Source organism: Hemicordylus capensis, chromosome 1 (assembly GCF_027244095.1).
Source record: "Hemicordylus capensis ecotype Gifberg chromosome 1, rHemCap1.1.pri, whole genome shotgun sequence".
Classification (NCBI taxonomy): Eukaryota; Metazoa; Chordata; class Lepidosauria; order Squamata; family Cordylidae; genus Hemicordylus; species Hemicordylus capensis.
The window spans coordinates 224,729,036-224,744,388 of record NC_069657.1 but is presented as its reverse complement, the minus strand read 5'-3'; the positions used below and the strand labels follow the sequence as shown (position 1 = coordinate 224,744,388).

Below are 15,353 nucleotides of genomic sequence, written 5' to 3'. Positions count from 1 at the left end.
TCAAAGAACAATGAAACCTAAACTTCCACCCTTCCCACCCCAGTCAGTGTCAGAAATAATGTGGTTTGGGGCCAGGAAATAAGTTACACTGGAGACTGGTACAACACTTCCAGTCATGGAATGACTTGTATACCAGTTCCTTTAACTGAACACACAAGTGACATGAATAAGTCCCATCTTTTACCTCCAGCTCTGTCTTAAGGGTGAGTGGTGCATTCTTCCCTATACACTTCATCATGGTTTGCAACATAAACACACTAGAGGTTTTGGGGATTCGCTGTTCCACCAGCAACCTGATAAGAAACAGAAGGGCTTCAGTCAGCTTAGAAGAAGCATATGGAATAGGCACAAACATATGAAAGCGGTCAACTAACATTAAGACATGTTTAAAAACAAAACAATAAGTCTCTACACACGATCCGTGTGTAGAGCCAGAAGGGGGTTTGCAAGAACGGGTTTGACCCGCTCTCCCCGCAGACAATCAGGGAGCCCTCCCTGGCCGCCCAGATGATTACTGGCTCCATCACGGTGTCAGTTGGGGTGGCGGGGTTTGGGGGCCGGGAGTCCAATAAATCACCACGCAAGTGCATGGTGCCTTTTAGGGAGCCTCCCAACGCCAGGAGGCTTCTTGTAGCCTCCCAGTCGGGAAGCTACTTGTGAGTCATTGCAGCATGGTGCCATGCTGTGGCGACACACAATCCAGGAATATGCTTTTTGGTCGCTCCTGCGCCCCAAGTGGCGGGCTACTCAAGAGAGTTTGCCACTACACCATCGCCGGAAGCTGCACAGCTTCCTGCGGTTCTCACATGCAGTGGAAACCGTGCTGGGCTCCCTTAGCCCAGTTTCCACTGCATGTGAGAATAGCCTCAATGTTATATACTTTCAAGAGGACAGTATGACACACCTTTGCATGTCATATACTCTCCACTTGAAAGTATTTTAACAAATGCTTCTACAGTTCATTAACTTAATATTAACATATTTGTGGCTTAATAACTTTAACAGCCTTTAAAAAAAACCCTAAAGACACACTTTTTAACCTGGCCTCCACTGATTTTTAAATAGTTCTAACTGGTTTTAATTTAATTGTTTCAATGGGTTATTTATGATGTTTATCTGTTTTTTTAAATGTGAACTGCCTAGAGCCTTCTGGGTTAGGTGGTATACACATTTTTAAAACAACTTATGTGGAATATCAGTTGGGAAATGTGTTATTAAGATATTGATAAACACACTCAGGTTCATTTTTATCACCGGAATCCGTTTGATCCACATTTTGAATTTGGACAGTCAAATTAATTCTGTTCATGTTTACTTAGTAATCAGTCCCTCTGAGCTCAATGCAACTTGCTCCTACACTTACCCCTTACACATATTAAGTTGGTTCAGGTCTAAAACCTTAATTTTCAAATATCCCACTAGGGATTTACTCCATATTGGGACAGTTCAGATGATAATTTTAAGTGCACGGTTAGTATATCTGTGGGGTTTTTTTTAATACCTACTGGGCTCTATTGTGTTTACAATTTGAACTCAATGGTTAGAGAGAAAACACACCACTTAGCAATCCAGACAATCATCTAATCACATGATTATGACTAACACACATTTTAAATCCTACATACTGAAGCTCTTCTCACGATTAAGTGGGAAGGGCTACCCTCTTTTGCAGGGAGGAAGCCCAAAAGTGCTTACCTCCCCACAGATGACCCTCCTTTGGGCTCTGGGTGGGCAGACGAGCAGAGGCTTGTCTCCAGCGCTCCTGCGCTCAGCCACAGCTCACCCCACATCTCAGAGGGTTGGGCGCGGGGAAGCTCCACCCCCCCAGAGCCCCAGATTCCCTCCTCCCCCTTGCTCACTCCATTAACCTCATTTAAGGGGCGGCTATGTAGGCGGGCTTGCCGCCATGGAACCACTGGGCTCACCCTCGAATCCACTGGTTCTCATGAGTGAGCAAAACCAGGCTGGGCTCCCTTAGCCTGGTTTTGCTCACTTGTGAGAATAGCTTCTATATCTAGTATTTAAATCCTGGGTAAAGAATTGTTTTTCCATTCGGATGATCATTTGCACACGTGTAGAGGAATCTACTCTCATGCTAAAAGTATTTTTTGAATTGGCCCACAGAGTACTAAGGAACCACATTCATTTGGTTTAACTGTTTCAAATGACACATTACGTTAAACCCACAGTTTGGATTTGTTTTTACTTACATTAGGTGGCTACTGACAGAGCTAGGTGAGGGCCAGGGCCATGGTGATTTAACTATACCTGCTGCAGCCCCAACGAAAATTGTCAAGGAGGAAAGCTTCCATTGGCATCAATAGAAAATTACAAACTGCCTCTCCATGGACCATGGCTCGACCCAAATCATACCCCTAAAGCTGTCATTTTAAAGTAAAAACAAACATGCAAGGCCAAGCTATTGGTAATGTAATGAAGTTTGGCCTCCAGTCTAATTTTCTATTCTTTTTATATATGCCTTTACTTGCAAACTAACATCAGAACCCACCCACTTAGTTTACATCATATAGTACTGCATGAAGCTATATTTTACTAATTAAAAAAAGCTCTTGGACATGTGAAATGAGTCCAATGTGCAGCCGTAATACCTATAAAAATAAAATATAAGAAAAGGCAGCATCCAGACTAAGATAATAATGACTAAGTTCCATAGAAGTTAACGGGACTTGACTAAGTCACAACTAACTTGTCTCATGACTCACTAGTCTGGATGCTACCCAAGGACCTTTGCTTACTTCAAGCCAGCTCGAAGAGCTTCCACATTATTGCATGATTCCATTCCTTGCAAAGCAGTTGCAAGAACTGAGAGACATCGATCATCAAATTCATTGAGACGTTCCTATACAAAATACAATTGCATAAAAAATACAATTCAAGAGATTAGGAGGTCTGTCAGTCAGTTTTCATCATTTCACCCAAAGAGATCACAACAGAATTTATCAGCATCATGGGTTGGAGGGCAAGGGTTGCCACAGAGAGGCTCCAATCTTTAACCTTTACTCATGAGAAATGCCCAATGACATTTGCTCTTGAGCAAATCTTATTTTCAATTCGAGTCTACACTGATTTTCTTAAGTACATTTCTTTGACATATTTTGGTTCCAGTTATTAACTCCAGATTTATCCTTGCATTCTTCAGAACAGAAAGAGATGATGGGGAGTTTGTCTGTGCGCAAGAGCCATCAACTATATACCAGACAGATCTGGTTGTGATCTGGCACTCATCTGATTGCCTATGGAGTGTAAAAATTGCCTACAGAAGACTAAGAGACTTCCCACTATGGGGAGAAAGCCACAAACACTCATTGCCATATCTCTACCCTACACTTTATAGAGTGCTGTGCTATAGCAACTGCACATGCGGCTGTCATGTGGCAAGATTACAAGATAATGTACATGAAGCACTCTGAACACTCTGAAGTGTTGTTATTATTATAGCTTTGTTAATAATTTCCCTGCTCCTGCTATATCAATGCCCCACTGATGCTCCACACATTATAACTACCTCTTAAATTCTCTTTTTAAAAAATCACACTATAACCATCTCTTAAATTAAAGGTTTTACCAGCTTACCTGGCACACTCTCAGCAAGGTCTGAACCAATCGGGTGTTCTGTCGGACTCCTAGTTTCACCACACCAAGTAAGCTGTACACCAAGTCATCACGCCACATATATTTGGCCTCGTGCATCACACACTGGCAGAGCTGGCTAAAGTGAGGGTGTTGAAAGATCAGTATTTTTTCATAATTCTTTTGGTCTGCAGGGAGTTTCTTTGTGAGCATCCACATAGTGGCAAGACAGCTACTAGGATACTTTTGGGAGACAGAAGATTTTGAAGCCAGGTCCAGGACATCACAGGGAGATCTGCACTTCTGGAGGTTAGCAAAGAACTGCTCAGACACGCTCCCTCCATCTTCTTCCATTGCACTTCTGTCTTCCTTTGGGGAGACCAAGAAACCAGATGGAGGTTGGATGGGCTTCACAGTCATGGGGCTTTGGGTATGGTCACCTAACAGAGCATTAGCAGCTCTCTGCTCCTCTGCTCTGGCATCCTCTGTGTTACTAAATGGTTTATCTTGAGAATAAAACTGAACAGGTGATTGGAACCAGCAAGGAGATGTGGACAATAGGCGTAGTCTGGGGCTAGAACTGAGTATAGCACTTTTATGTCCATTAATTCCTAATGCAAACATCCTCATTGCAGGTTGAGAAAAAGGACTCCATGCATCATGATATGCCTGCAACTGCCTGACCGTCCTTATAAAACAATCCAGTTTCTTATTCATTTTGCTGTTTAGCATTTTATAATGGCTTGTTAAAAGAATTCATAAGATTTTCAGAGCACAAATAAGCTGGCCAGAGGAGGGTCACGTAGATTACCTGGTAAATGAATTCAAAGTGGACATTTTCATGAACATGTATGGTCACAACTTTATGTGTACAGTAATCAACCATTAACAGGTTAATCCATTTTCCAACATGGAGTGATGTCCCAATGGTAGTGTTGACACAACTCTGGGGCACAGTCCACTGCAAAGCTACTGTCAGTGGCAGATACTTCCAAAGTCACCATTCTTGTAAAGTCGATCTGCAACTGATAATCCTTTAAGGAGATGCACATCTCTATACAAGAAGAGCCCGAGCCTGAATACATTTACGTGCAGTGCGTTAGGAGCACCTTCTCACCCTAAGTCCCAAGGGAGGCATTACACTGAGCTGAGAGCATTCTGGTCTGTTCAGCCTGCAGGCGTGGGGTCCTGTTTTAGAGCACTCCCCCATGCCGAACAAACCCCATCGCATGTAGTCAATGAGCAAACTGAAGGAAAGGTTTAGCGCAAGCCACTCCCTTACAAACTGGTTTGTCCTTGCGGGGCTTTTTTTGTTTTTACACGGGGGAGAAAGAAAAGAATATCACCCCCCACTTGCAGTCTGAAGCGGGACAATCCAGGAGATCAACCGCCTCACTTTGCATGATGCGTGGACTGGATTGGCTCCAAACCGACGAGCGAAGGGGCAGGCTCGTGCTCCCCCACGGTGGACTGGAGCCTCCTCTCCTCGCGCCGTTCGTTCGGACTCGTCGTCCTTCTCCCCGGCTCACCCAACCACCTACCTACCTACCTACCTTCTCCTCTTCGCGGGTTACATGCGCATGGGAGCCACCATCGCAAAGTTAGCACGTGACCCAAGCCGACTGAGAGTGCCTCTGCCTCGTTCGACCTATGGTTGCCCACAAGGGTCAAAACAGTCCGTTTCTCCTTCGCATGCGCCGCCGCTCACAGCGTACACCGCGTTGCCCGGCAACTTCCCCGAAGCCGCTCTTCTGAAGGGAGAAGAGAGCGCAGACGCCTCGCTTCACCGCCAGCGCCTTTTCGGATGGCCAAGTTCGTGCTCGCAGGTGAGGTGGGAGCGCGGCCCGAGAGGACAGCACTGTCCACTCTCTCTCTCTCACACACACACCCACCCTCCTCCCAGCTTCGAGACTCTCGCCCGCGCGCCGCCGCAACCTGCATTGCAGGAGGTGGTGAGGCGACAGCCTGCTGCCTCTGAGCATGCGCAGAGTGCCGTCTCGTCGCCAACTATCTGAGTGATGATGGGGAGGGAGGAGGGAAGGCTTTTCAGGTCAGACAGAGAGGAGGTGGTTTCCGCCGGGGGTGGGGGGAAGCTTGACTCAAAGCACCTCTTAGGACACAGATAAAACCAGGTTGCTTCTCCAGCTTTTTCACCGTTCTAGCCATGGCGGTAAAGATCACTCTCTTTTAATAGTTGTATAACAAACAGACACCTAATGATGATGCTTTCCCATAATGGAGATGCTGTGCAGTTAAATAGTTTTTAAAAATAGTTTTTAAAAGATATATATTTTAAAATCAATGAAAAGAAAACCTAAATCTGCTGAGTTCTGCCTGTTTTGTGGGAAACAAAGAACCTCTGTCCATAAAAGTTCAGCAATCTTTGGCTCTCTCCTTGCTCTTTCAATCTTTCTTCTATTCCCTTCTTTAGATATATCTTAATATATTTCTTCATCCCTTCTTAAGATAATTCTCTTAACTGTTTCTAGATCTTTCTTTCCTCTTTTCTGTCTCCCAGTCTCTGTCTTCCTTGTCTCTTTAACAAAGGAAAAGACAAAAAACAATGAAGCTTATAAAGAGAAAGATGGAAGCAAAACTGTGTTGCCTCTTTGTAAGTAGTCAAGTTGAGTAAGATTTAAACAAAGAGCAAACTTAAATATTGCAGAATCTTAATTATAGGTAGATAAATCTATTGAAGCAGCACAAGCAAGAATGATTTGGATGCTAAAATCCTTCAGGACTTCTTCTCCCATCCAACTTTGACCCACCCTGTGAGATTGTCTCAGGTGGGCCTTCTCAGAGTTCTGGGCCCAGTGGAGGTATGTGGAGCCCAGGCTCGTGGGAGAGCCTTCTCTGTTGCAGCCTCCTCCTTATGGAACACTCTGCCTCCTGAGATTCGTAATGCCACCTCCCTTCTGTCCTTTAAGAAGCTTTTGAAAACTTATTTTGCCGGGCTTTTAGTTGTGTATATTTGTTTTCCTCTTTTTCCTCTTGTTTTTGTTGTTGTTTTAATTTATGTAAACTGCCTTGAGTCTATGGAAGTCAGGCAGTAAATAAATTTGAAAAATAAAATAAAAATAAATAAAATCTAGTAATGAGAAGGATTCTAGCACTGTGTCTCTTATATTGGCAGCAGAAATTCAGCAAAAGGTTGACAACTGCTAGTGCTGGGAGAAGCCCTGATTAGAAGGGGAAGCAGGAGGAAGGATGTCTTCTGTGTGTTCTACTACTACAACATATATTTATATACTGCTTTTCAACAAAAGTTCAACAAGTGGTTTGGAGAGAGAAATATAAATAAATAAATAAATAAATAAATAAATATCCCTATCCTCAAAGGGCTCACATTTTAAAAATAAGCATAAGAGAGACACCTAATAGTGCAGCAGGGAAATGACTTGACTAGCAAGCCAGAAGTTGCCGGTTTGAATCCCCGCTGGTATGCTTCCCAGACTATGGGGGGAACACCTCTATCGGGCAGCAGCGATATAGGAAGATGCTGAAAGGCATCATCTCATACTGCGCGGGAGATGACAATGGTCAACCCCTCCTGTATTCTACCAGAGAAAACTATGGGGCTCTGTGGGCGCCAGGAGTTGAAATCGACTCGACTGCACACTTTACTTAGACACCAGCAACAGCCACTGGAGGGACAGAGTACTGGAGCTGGATAGGGCCAGTTGCCCTTCCCTTGGTGTAATCACCACTTTTAAGAGGTGCCTCTGCTCACTCAGTTCTGCAGTGATATGGCCTGTTAGCGATGAGTAGACAGTGCCTTTGGTGCTCTCACAAACCCAATGCCTAAGACCAGGACCAAGTTAGCTATATACTACAGCTCTGGAGTGCCTAGCTGCAGAGGTATTCTTATATTTTATTTTATTTATTTATTTATTTACATGTTATATCCCGCTCTTCCTCCAAGGAGTCCAGAGCGGTGTACGACATACTTATGTTTCTCCTCACAACAACCCTGTGAAGTAGGTTAGGCTGAGAGAGAAGTGACTGGCCCAGAGTCACCCAGCTAGTTTCATGGCTGAATGGGGATTTGAACTCGGGTCTCCCCAGTCCTAGTCCAGCACTCTAACCACTACACCACACTGGCTTATATGCTTGCTTGAGTGCTTTATTCTATTAGATTTCTTACGTTCTCATAATTTGATGAACTCTCAGTGTAGCAATGCACTGGGCTAGTTCTCATGATCCAATGTAAGATGGAGGAGTGGCCAGCATGTCTGCTTCTAATGGATCATGTCAGAGGCAGTAATGTCAGGCAGAGGTCTGGAAGTAATAATATGCTAGAAGCAATCCTGGTCAGCCACTCAGTGCAGACAACCAACCTCTACCCTACTCAAATGTCAGATTACCAGTGTCAGCTGCCCATGCCAACCAGGATTGCTTCTGGAACACAATCACTTCCTGGTTCTCCAGCCAACATTACTGCCATCCACACAAAAGAGTATGTGGCTCCCGAATCCTGGCTGGTTGATCCATCACTTTTCATTGGATTGTGAGAACTAACCCACTCTTCATTGTCTTGAATCTCATCCTTATTTGGAATAAACTTTTTTTTAGCCTGTTTTCCTTAAGGAAAGTAAGCTTATGAGATCACCCAGTTCTTTGTGTCCCCCTATCAACTTCACAATGCCAGCACAGATTTGGACCAAATTTAGTAAAGTTGTAGTGACACATAGGGACACCTCAATGGCGTAGTTTGTGATTATGTCATCCACCCACCTCCCCTTCAAGATGGCAGACACATGAACATTTCAGGTGCACATGGGCTAATTTGTGAAGATGGTAATTATAACTTATGATTATAGTAAAAGGAAAGTAAGATTAATTCTTACCAGAACTTCTTGTAACATCAAAATATCAGATAGGTTCCTTTGATATTCACAAAGTTATGAATGTGAACAATTCTCAAGTTAACTATTTAATTTCCAGGTAGGGCAGATTGCCCCTACTATGCTAAGGCAGAACTACTAGCTGACTATCTGCAGACAAATTTGCCTAACTTCAAGATATACAAGATTACTCAACATCCTGACACCTGGGAGGTAAAGATTTTGCTCCAGTTCACACATGCAGAGTTTCCCAAAGTGTGTACCCTCACCTTCAGGAACACTTTTTTGGGTGGCGTGAGGGGCTGCAGTGGGAAGAGCAGACTGGAAATGCCCCTTTGCCATATGTAGCCATTTTGATTATGGTGACTGAAATTTCAGTTATTTTAGGGGGTAAGGTGTGAGGTGTGGGTGAAACCGTAATGGCCGGTTTTTCTCCTGCACACAAACCCTCCCTGGATTGATGTTTACAGATGATATCTTGTTATGTGAATATTTGTAGATCATATTATAAAGGTAATATTGGCATGGGACCTGTGTTGACCCTGATGTGGTGGGCAAAGTGTAATGCAGGATATATTTGGAAAGAACCTTAGCTCTGTCTAAGTTAAAGGAGACTGCTCAAAAGAGACTCTGGTAGGCACCCAAGTTCTGCCTTTGTCAATCTGAGATCCAGCAAGATCAGATAGTTATAGCAGTAATAGCACAGCATATTATACTTGGTGCTGAGACTTGGTGCACACAATCAAACCTACCTTCCTCCTCTCCCTGTGTATCCTCCAAGAGAGGCATAAGGGCTCTCTCTCTGCCTTGCAGTCCTTTTGAATAAATTTTGAAATTCCCTCCTTTAGTGTTAGTCACCTTAAGTGGCGCAGCAGGGAAATGCTTGACTAACAAGCAGAAAGTTGCCGGTTCAAATCTCCGCTGGTACTTTATCGGGCAGCAGCGATATAGGAAGATGCTGAAAGGCATCATCTCATACTGCCTGGGAGGAGGCGATAGTAAACCCCTCCTATATTCTACCAAAGAAAACCACAGGGCTCTGTGGGCACCAGGAGTCGAAATCGACTTGACGGCATACTTTACCTTTACCTTTAGTGTTCCTCTCTCTACCCAGCCAGTGGGGCACAGTTGCCCATGACAACACTTGATTTGTATGATAACAAGCCAATCAAGAAGCAAGGAGATCTCAAGCCAGTTGGAAGCCATACTAGTCTATTCATGGATTCAACTGGACACTGTTGTCCTTTTTCTTTCTTTATGAAACATTTTTGTAATTTGGCTTCAAAGTGCTTATCAATATGTGGCCTAATTGGTATTGCTTTTGAATTGAAAACCTTTGCCAGTAAAAGCTACAGTTGATATCCCTTTCTCCAGTATGATCTGTCTTTCTCAGTTGGTTGTGTGAATTACCAAAAGGGATGGATTTCTGAGGAAAGTGACATCCTAATATTTGCTTGTATTAAAGCCCCAGTATATTATTGTAGTAATACTGCTTGCAACATTTTAAAACCACATTCACATTACTGGTGTCTGGATTGTCTTGAAAGCTTTTTCTAGTTGTGACTCGTGAACATTGCATTTCATGTGTACTTTGGGGGATCTTGCATCTAGAAGTGGCTGCAGGAGATCTGTGAAAAGAATGGATGGAAACACAAGCGCTCTCCAATTATTTGGAGAGAATTGTTGGACCGTGGCGGGAAGGGCCTTCTTCTGGGAGGATTTAATGAATTCCTAGAGCACGCTCAGGTAACTTTCTGGCCTTTTTGTCTATCTGTCTGTTGTGGGGTTTTGTTTTGTTTTTTGGTAACAGCATTTAGCCAGTATTCAACTTTTCTTTATCTTATCATTCAACAAATATTGCAGTCATAAGCACACTTATCAGGGACTAAGTCACTGGGATTTATTTCTGAGTATCAGGATCACACCAGAAGACCATAAGAGGTTTGGAAGCATGACATATCACACTGCCATAAAGAGAGAGAGAGACCAGTTGTTTACTGAGGTCCTGGGAAAAGACAATAAACAGTGGCTTGCATATCCCGCAGTGTGATACAGGCAATGCTAGAGCTGCCCACACCACCACAGGGCCCCAACACATGTGGTGATGCTGCTGCACAAGAGGGCAGCATCGGTATTGCATGTCTCACACACTTCTGTTGGGAATAATGGCTGTGATTGTGCAAAATTCAGCAGTACTGGTGGAGCAAATGGCAGTATAGTGACCTTAACCTGGTGATCTGAAGTTATTCCTAACGGTAGGGATTACAGACTGCTGGGCAGAAACAAATGGCAGAATTCTGGAGACTGGGTTATTTAAGTCTAGAAAATCTTGCCACTGCAAAGGACCACCCTCGAGGGTGTTTGCAGGCTCCTCCAATTCTCTCCCTTGTTCTTCTTCCATATATGCATGTATGTTTTGTTATTTTGGATTTGTAACAGGAGGTGTGTTTGAGCCACATTTACTGTAGGTGCCTACTGATGGCCTTTTTACATCTTCAGCGTTATTATAACATCACATCAGACATGCTGACTGAAGAGATGCTGCTAATTGCTAAGGAAAACTTGCAGACTCACATAGAAGTTGAGACAGAGGAGGAAGAAATAAAAAGCCAGATCAATCCCATGCACATTTGGGTCAACAGGTAGGAAGATGGAAAAAGAACTGCATAGGGAGTCTCAAAAATGTTGCCCTCCTCTTCTTACACAGTTCATCAGGGAAATTGGAAAAGTAGCTGGGTCTGGAACATGTACATGAAGGAATGCACTCCTTGCTTTCAATGCAAAGATCCCGTGTGTGTGTACAAGCATTTCCGAAACATAGCATAGATTTCCCAGCTGCAGCCCCTTGGACTTTCTGAGAGGCCCTAATGTCTCTTTGTTTTCTATAGTGGGATTGAGCCATTCAAGATGGATTTTATCCTGCTTGAACATCAATTCCCAAAGTTGGTCACAATGTTGATAAAAAGGAATACATATATTAAAACCTCTGCTCTAAACATTAGCAACTCTAATGGCAGGAGTCTGGCTTAGGTGCAGGTGGAGTGGCATCAGATGGGCACAGCTCTGGAAGGGGAGGAGCCAGGCCTCTATTAGCCAGGCTTATGGTGGGAGCCTGGCTGCTTCTCCGACTTTTCCCTCTGCTGAAACTGGGTAGAGTTAAATAACTAATGTGTATGTCCTCCAGTAATGGCATTCTAACTCTTTTTTAAATGGTTGAAAAAAATTAATACCCTTTTGCCAATACTTAGGTAATGAATCATGGCATTGATTAAAACCAAACAAGAAACTGATTGGTCTATATACTGCCTAAGAGAAATACAAAAACAAGGTGTGTTGAGTGTGAATGTGTATAGATTGTAAGCCCTGATCTTGGCAACACATGGGAGGGTAAGGTTTAGGCAATGAGGAACTTTTTTATTTTAGGTTTAGGTTTAGGTTTAGTTTAGTTTAGTTTGTTTGTTTATTTATTTAAACAAACTTCTGTACCGCCCAAACTTTCGTCTCTGGGAGGTTAACATAAAAACAATTAACCCATATAAAAGTTAAAACAATGCAACCATCTAAAAACAGCCATAAAATTAAAACCAGACAGTTTTTAAAAGCTGGGAAAGCTTGGGTGAAAAGATGGGTTTTCAGGTGTTTTTTAAAAATTGCCAGAGATGGGGAGGATCATATCTCAGCAGGGAGCGCATTCCACAATCTCGGGGCAGCAACCAAGAAGGCCCGTCTCTGTGTAGCCACTAGACGAGTAGGTGGTAATTGGAGACGGACCTCCTCAGATGACCTCAATGGGCGGTGTGAGTCATAGTGAAGAAGACGCTCTCTTAAATACCCAGGGCCTAAGCCGTTTAGGGTTTTATAAGTTATAACTAGCACTTTGTATTTTGCCCGGAAACCTATTGGCAGCCAGTGAAGCTCCATCAGCAGAGGAGTAATATGGTCTCTCCAAGATGACCCGGAGACCAGCCTGGCTGCCTCATTCTGAACCAACTGGAGTTTCTGGACTATATGCAAAGGCAGCCCCATGTAGAGCACATTACAGAAGTCAGGTCTGGAGGTTACCAACAAATGTACCACTGTTTTGAGGTCATTGATCTCAAGAAACGGGCGCAGCTGGCGTATCAGCCGAAGCTGATAGAAAGCACCTCTGGCCACCGCCTCAACCTGAGAACTCAAGGAGAGGTGTGGATCCAGAAGTACTCCCAGACTGTGAACCTGTTCCTTTTGGAGAAGTGTGAGCCCATCTAGAACAGGTAGATCAAGATTGTCTCTGGAGTTCTGACCCCGCACAATAAGTACCTCCATCTTATCTGGATTCAGCTTCAGTTTATTCTCCCTCATCCAGCCCATTACTGCTTCTAGACAGGCATTTAGAGAGGATATGCTAGCTCCTGAAGAAGTTGGCATGGAGAAGTAGATCTGGGTGTCATCAGTGTACTAGTAACACCCAGCTCCAAATCCCCTGATGATCTCTCCCAGCAGTTTCATGTAGATGCTAAAAGGCATTGGAGAAAGTACGGAGCCTTGAGGGACGCCATACTTAAGCTCAGTTATCGAAAAGCAACAGTCTCCAATCGACACCATCTGGAATCTGTCCGAGAATTAGGAGCGGAACCACTGTAAAACAGTGCCTTCCACCCTCAACACTCTCAGACGTTCCAGAAGGATACTATGGTCGATAGCATTGAAAGCCACCGAGAGATCCAAAAGGACCAATAGAGTCACACTTCCTCTGTCAATTCCCAATTGTAGACCGACCAAGGCAGTCTCCACCCCGTAACCCGCCTGAAAACCAGTTTGAAATGAGTCTAGATAATCAGTTTCCTCCAAGACCGCCTGGAGCTGAGAGGCCACCACCCTCTCAATTACCTTGTCCCGCCATGGGAGGTTGGAAACCTATAATTGTTCAACTCTGAGGAATCTAATGCAGGCTTATTTAGAAGAGGTCTAATGATTGCCTCCTTAAGACAAGGAGGCATCCTGCCATCCCTCAGAGAAGCATTTATGATTTCCACCAGGCCATCTATAACAGCCTCCCTTCTAGATCAAACAAGCCATGTTGGACAAGGGTCAAGAGAACAAGTGGTAGGCCTCATCACTCCAAGCAGCTTGTCCACATCCTCAGGAGTCACAAACTGAAACCGATCCAGTCAAATTGCATAAGAGGAGTTGCTGGACACCTCCAGTTCAGACATCAAATTAACTGTGGAGTCTCCATCTAGATCGGCCCGAATCCGAGAGATTTTATCTACGAAAAACTCTTTAAACACATCACAGCGGGTAACTGACGACTCCAAATTCTGGTTCAAGGGAGTGGGGGCAGATACTAGTCCCCTCACAACCCTGAACAACTCCGCTGGACGTGAACTCGCAGATGCAATATGGGCAGAAAAGAAACACTTCTTTGCAGTACGTATTGCCTGAGCATAGATCTTTAAATATGCTCTATGTTGTAGTCTGTTGGATTCGGGTCGAGTCTTTCTCCACTTGCGCTCCAGTCGCCTACCTTGCCACTTCAGCCCCCGCAGATCTTTTGTATACCAAGGGGCCAATTTTGAAGCGGGTCGGAGGGGACGCTTGGGGGCAATTGTGTCTACTGCTCTGGTGAGCAAGTTGCTCCAAATCTCAACCAGGACATCAGCAGGATCACCAGCAAAGCCAACATTGAATCCCTCCAAGGCTCCTTGGAATCTTACTGGATCCAATAACCTCTTTGGGCGGACCCCTGCGGAGGTGGAAAATGGTTGTTAGTCCCACCTTTACCAGATGGTGGTCCATCCATGAGAATGGGGAGATCAAAGGAGTGCCCACCCACGGAACACCACCCTAATTAGAGTAGAAGACCAAATCAAGCATGTGACCTGCAATATGCGTCGGTCCAGAGACTGCTTGGGATAGGCCCATAGTTGTCATGGCCGCTATGAACTCCTGAGCTGCCCCGGACAAATTGGTACCGAAATGAACATTGAAGTCCCCCAGCACCAAAAATCTGGGAGACTCCAGCACGAGTTCCGCGACCAAGTCCGTGAGCTCAGTAAGGGATTCCGTTGGGCAGCGGGGCGATCGGTACACCAACAGAAGTCCCAATCTATCCCTGGTCCCCAAACTTAAGTATACACATTCAATATGGTCCGATACCCTAGCAGGGACCATGGTGAGGGAGATGTTATCCTTATAGACCGCAGCCACTCCACCTCCCCGCCCACATCCCCTTACCCGCTTCTCTACAGAATATCCTGAAGGGAGAAGCTGGAACCAGACTGGACCACTAGCCTCCCACAACCAAGTCTAGGTAATACATACAAGGCTGGCCCCTTCATCTATAATCAAATCATGGATGAGTTCAGGCTTATTTTGGACCGACCTGGCATTGCAGAGGAGCAAGGTAAGGCTATGTGGGTTGTTAGCAGTGCTCCCCGAGGTCAAAGAGCTGGCAGGACAGCTGCAAGGGGGGGCAGCTAATAAATTTCTGACTACCCTTCCTCTGGAATGGCCTGCTGACCTGCCAACGTTTCTTCTTCTATTCCCCACCACCACCAGAATAGCTGCCCCATAGTCAACGAAGGCACCCCCTGTTTCCCTATTTCCAGACGAACCCAAACACATTGCAGCAGCTTCAACCCAATTCCCAAACAGCTAAAACCGATTAAACAGAAGCCCTCTAGCCCTCGTTCTCCCCCGAAGTGGCGACCCCCTTTGGTGTTGCTCCTTCAGTGGCGAGCCTACTGCTACAAGCAGCCTCCTATAAAGCCCAGAACTGAGCAGATGACCCGAGGAACCGCTGAATCACTCGGGCTGGTCCCAGTTCTGCACTCACTCCCCACACACTCCCCACAGATGTTACCCTCAGCCAGCAGCCCCACAGGCAAGGCAGGAATAGGCAGGCAACAGCAGAAGGAGCCCCCAAGACCCACCTGG

At 44.8% G+C, this 15,353-nt stretch overlaps 2 protein-coding genes across 8 annotated transcripts in view; one reads left to right on the top strand and one right to left on the bottom strand.

The window, feature by feature from the left end:
* Nucleotides 1–5,581, bottom strand: part of FASTKD2 (FAST kinase domains 2) — a 33,455-nt gene extending 27,874 nt beyond the window's left edge. Inside the window, exons 1-4 of one of the 4 annotated variants that reach the window (XM_053282750.1) lie at nucleotides 5,145–5,581; nucleotides 3,595–4,402; nucleotides 2,757–2,860; nucleotides 185–293 (exon numbers count right to left, since the gene is read on the bottom strand). In XM_053282750.1, the coding sequence (XP_053138725.1) occupies nucleotides 185–293; nucleotides 2,757–2,860; nucleotides 3,595–4,323 (942 nt within the window). In that variant the 5' untranslated portion in view covers nucleotides 4,324–4,402; nucleotides 5,145–5,581. Of the gene's footprint in view, nucleotides 1–184; nucleotides 294–2,756; nucleotides 2,861–3,594; nucleotides 4,403–4,987; nucleotides 5,113–5,140 lie in introns of those variants that run through there. The other 3 variants (XM_053282745.1, XM_053282744.1, XM_053282746.1) reach the window with 3 other exon arrangements.
* MDH1B (malate dehydrogenase 1B) overlaps nucleotides 5,258–15,353 on the top strand; it is a 32,258-nt gene continuing 22,162 nt past the window's right edge. For 2 of the 4 annotated variants that reach the window (XM_053282753.1, XM_053282752.1), the window contains exons 1-4: nucleotides 5,260–5,417; nucleotides 8,536–8,648; nucleotides 10,047–10,181; nucleotides 10,935–11,077. In XM_053282753.1, coding sequence (XP_053138728.1) covers nucleotides 5,396–5,417; nucleotides 8,536–8,648; nucleotides 10,047–10,181; nucleotides 10,935–11,077 — 413 coding nt within the window. In that variant the 5' untranslated portion in view covers nucleotides 5,260–5,395. Of the gene's footprint in view, nucleotides 5,418–8,535; nucleotides 8,649–10,046; nucleotides 10,182–10,934; nucleotides 11,078–15,353 lie in introns of all 4 variants that reach the window. The other 2 variants (XM_053282754.1, XM_053282751.1) reach the window with 2 other exon arrangements.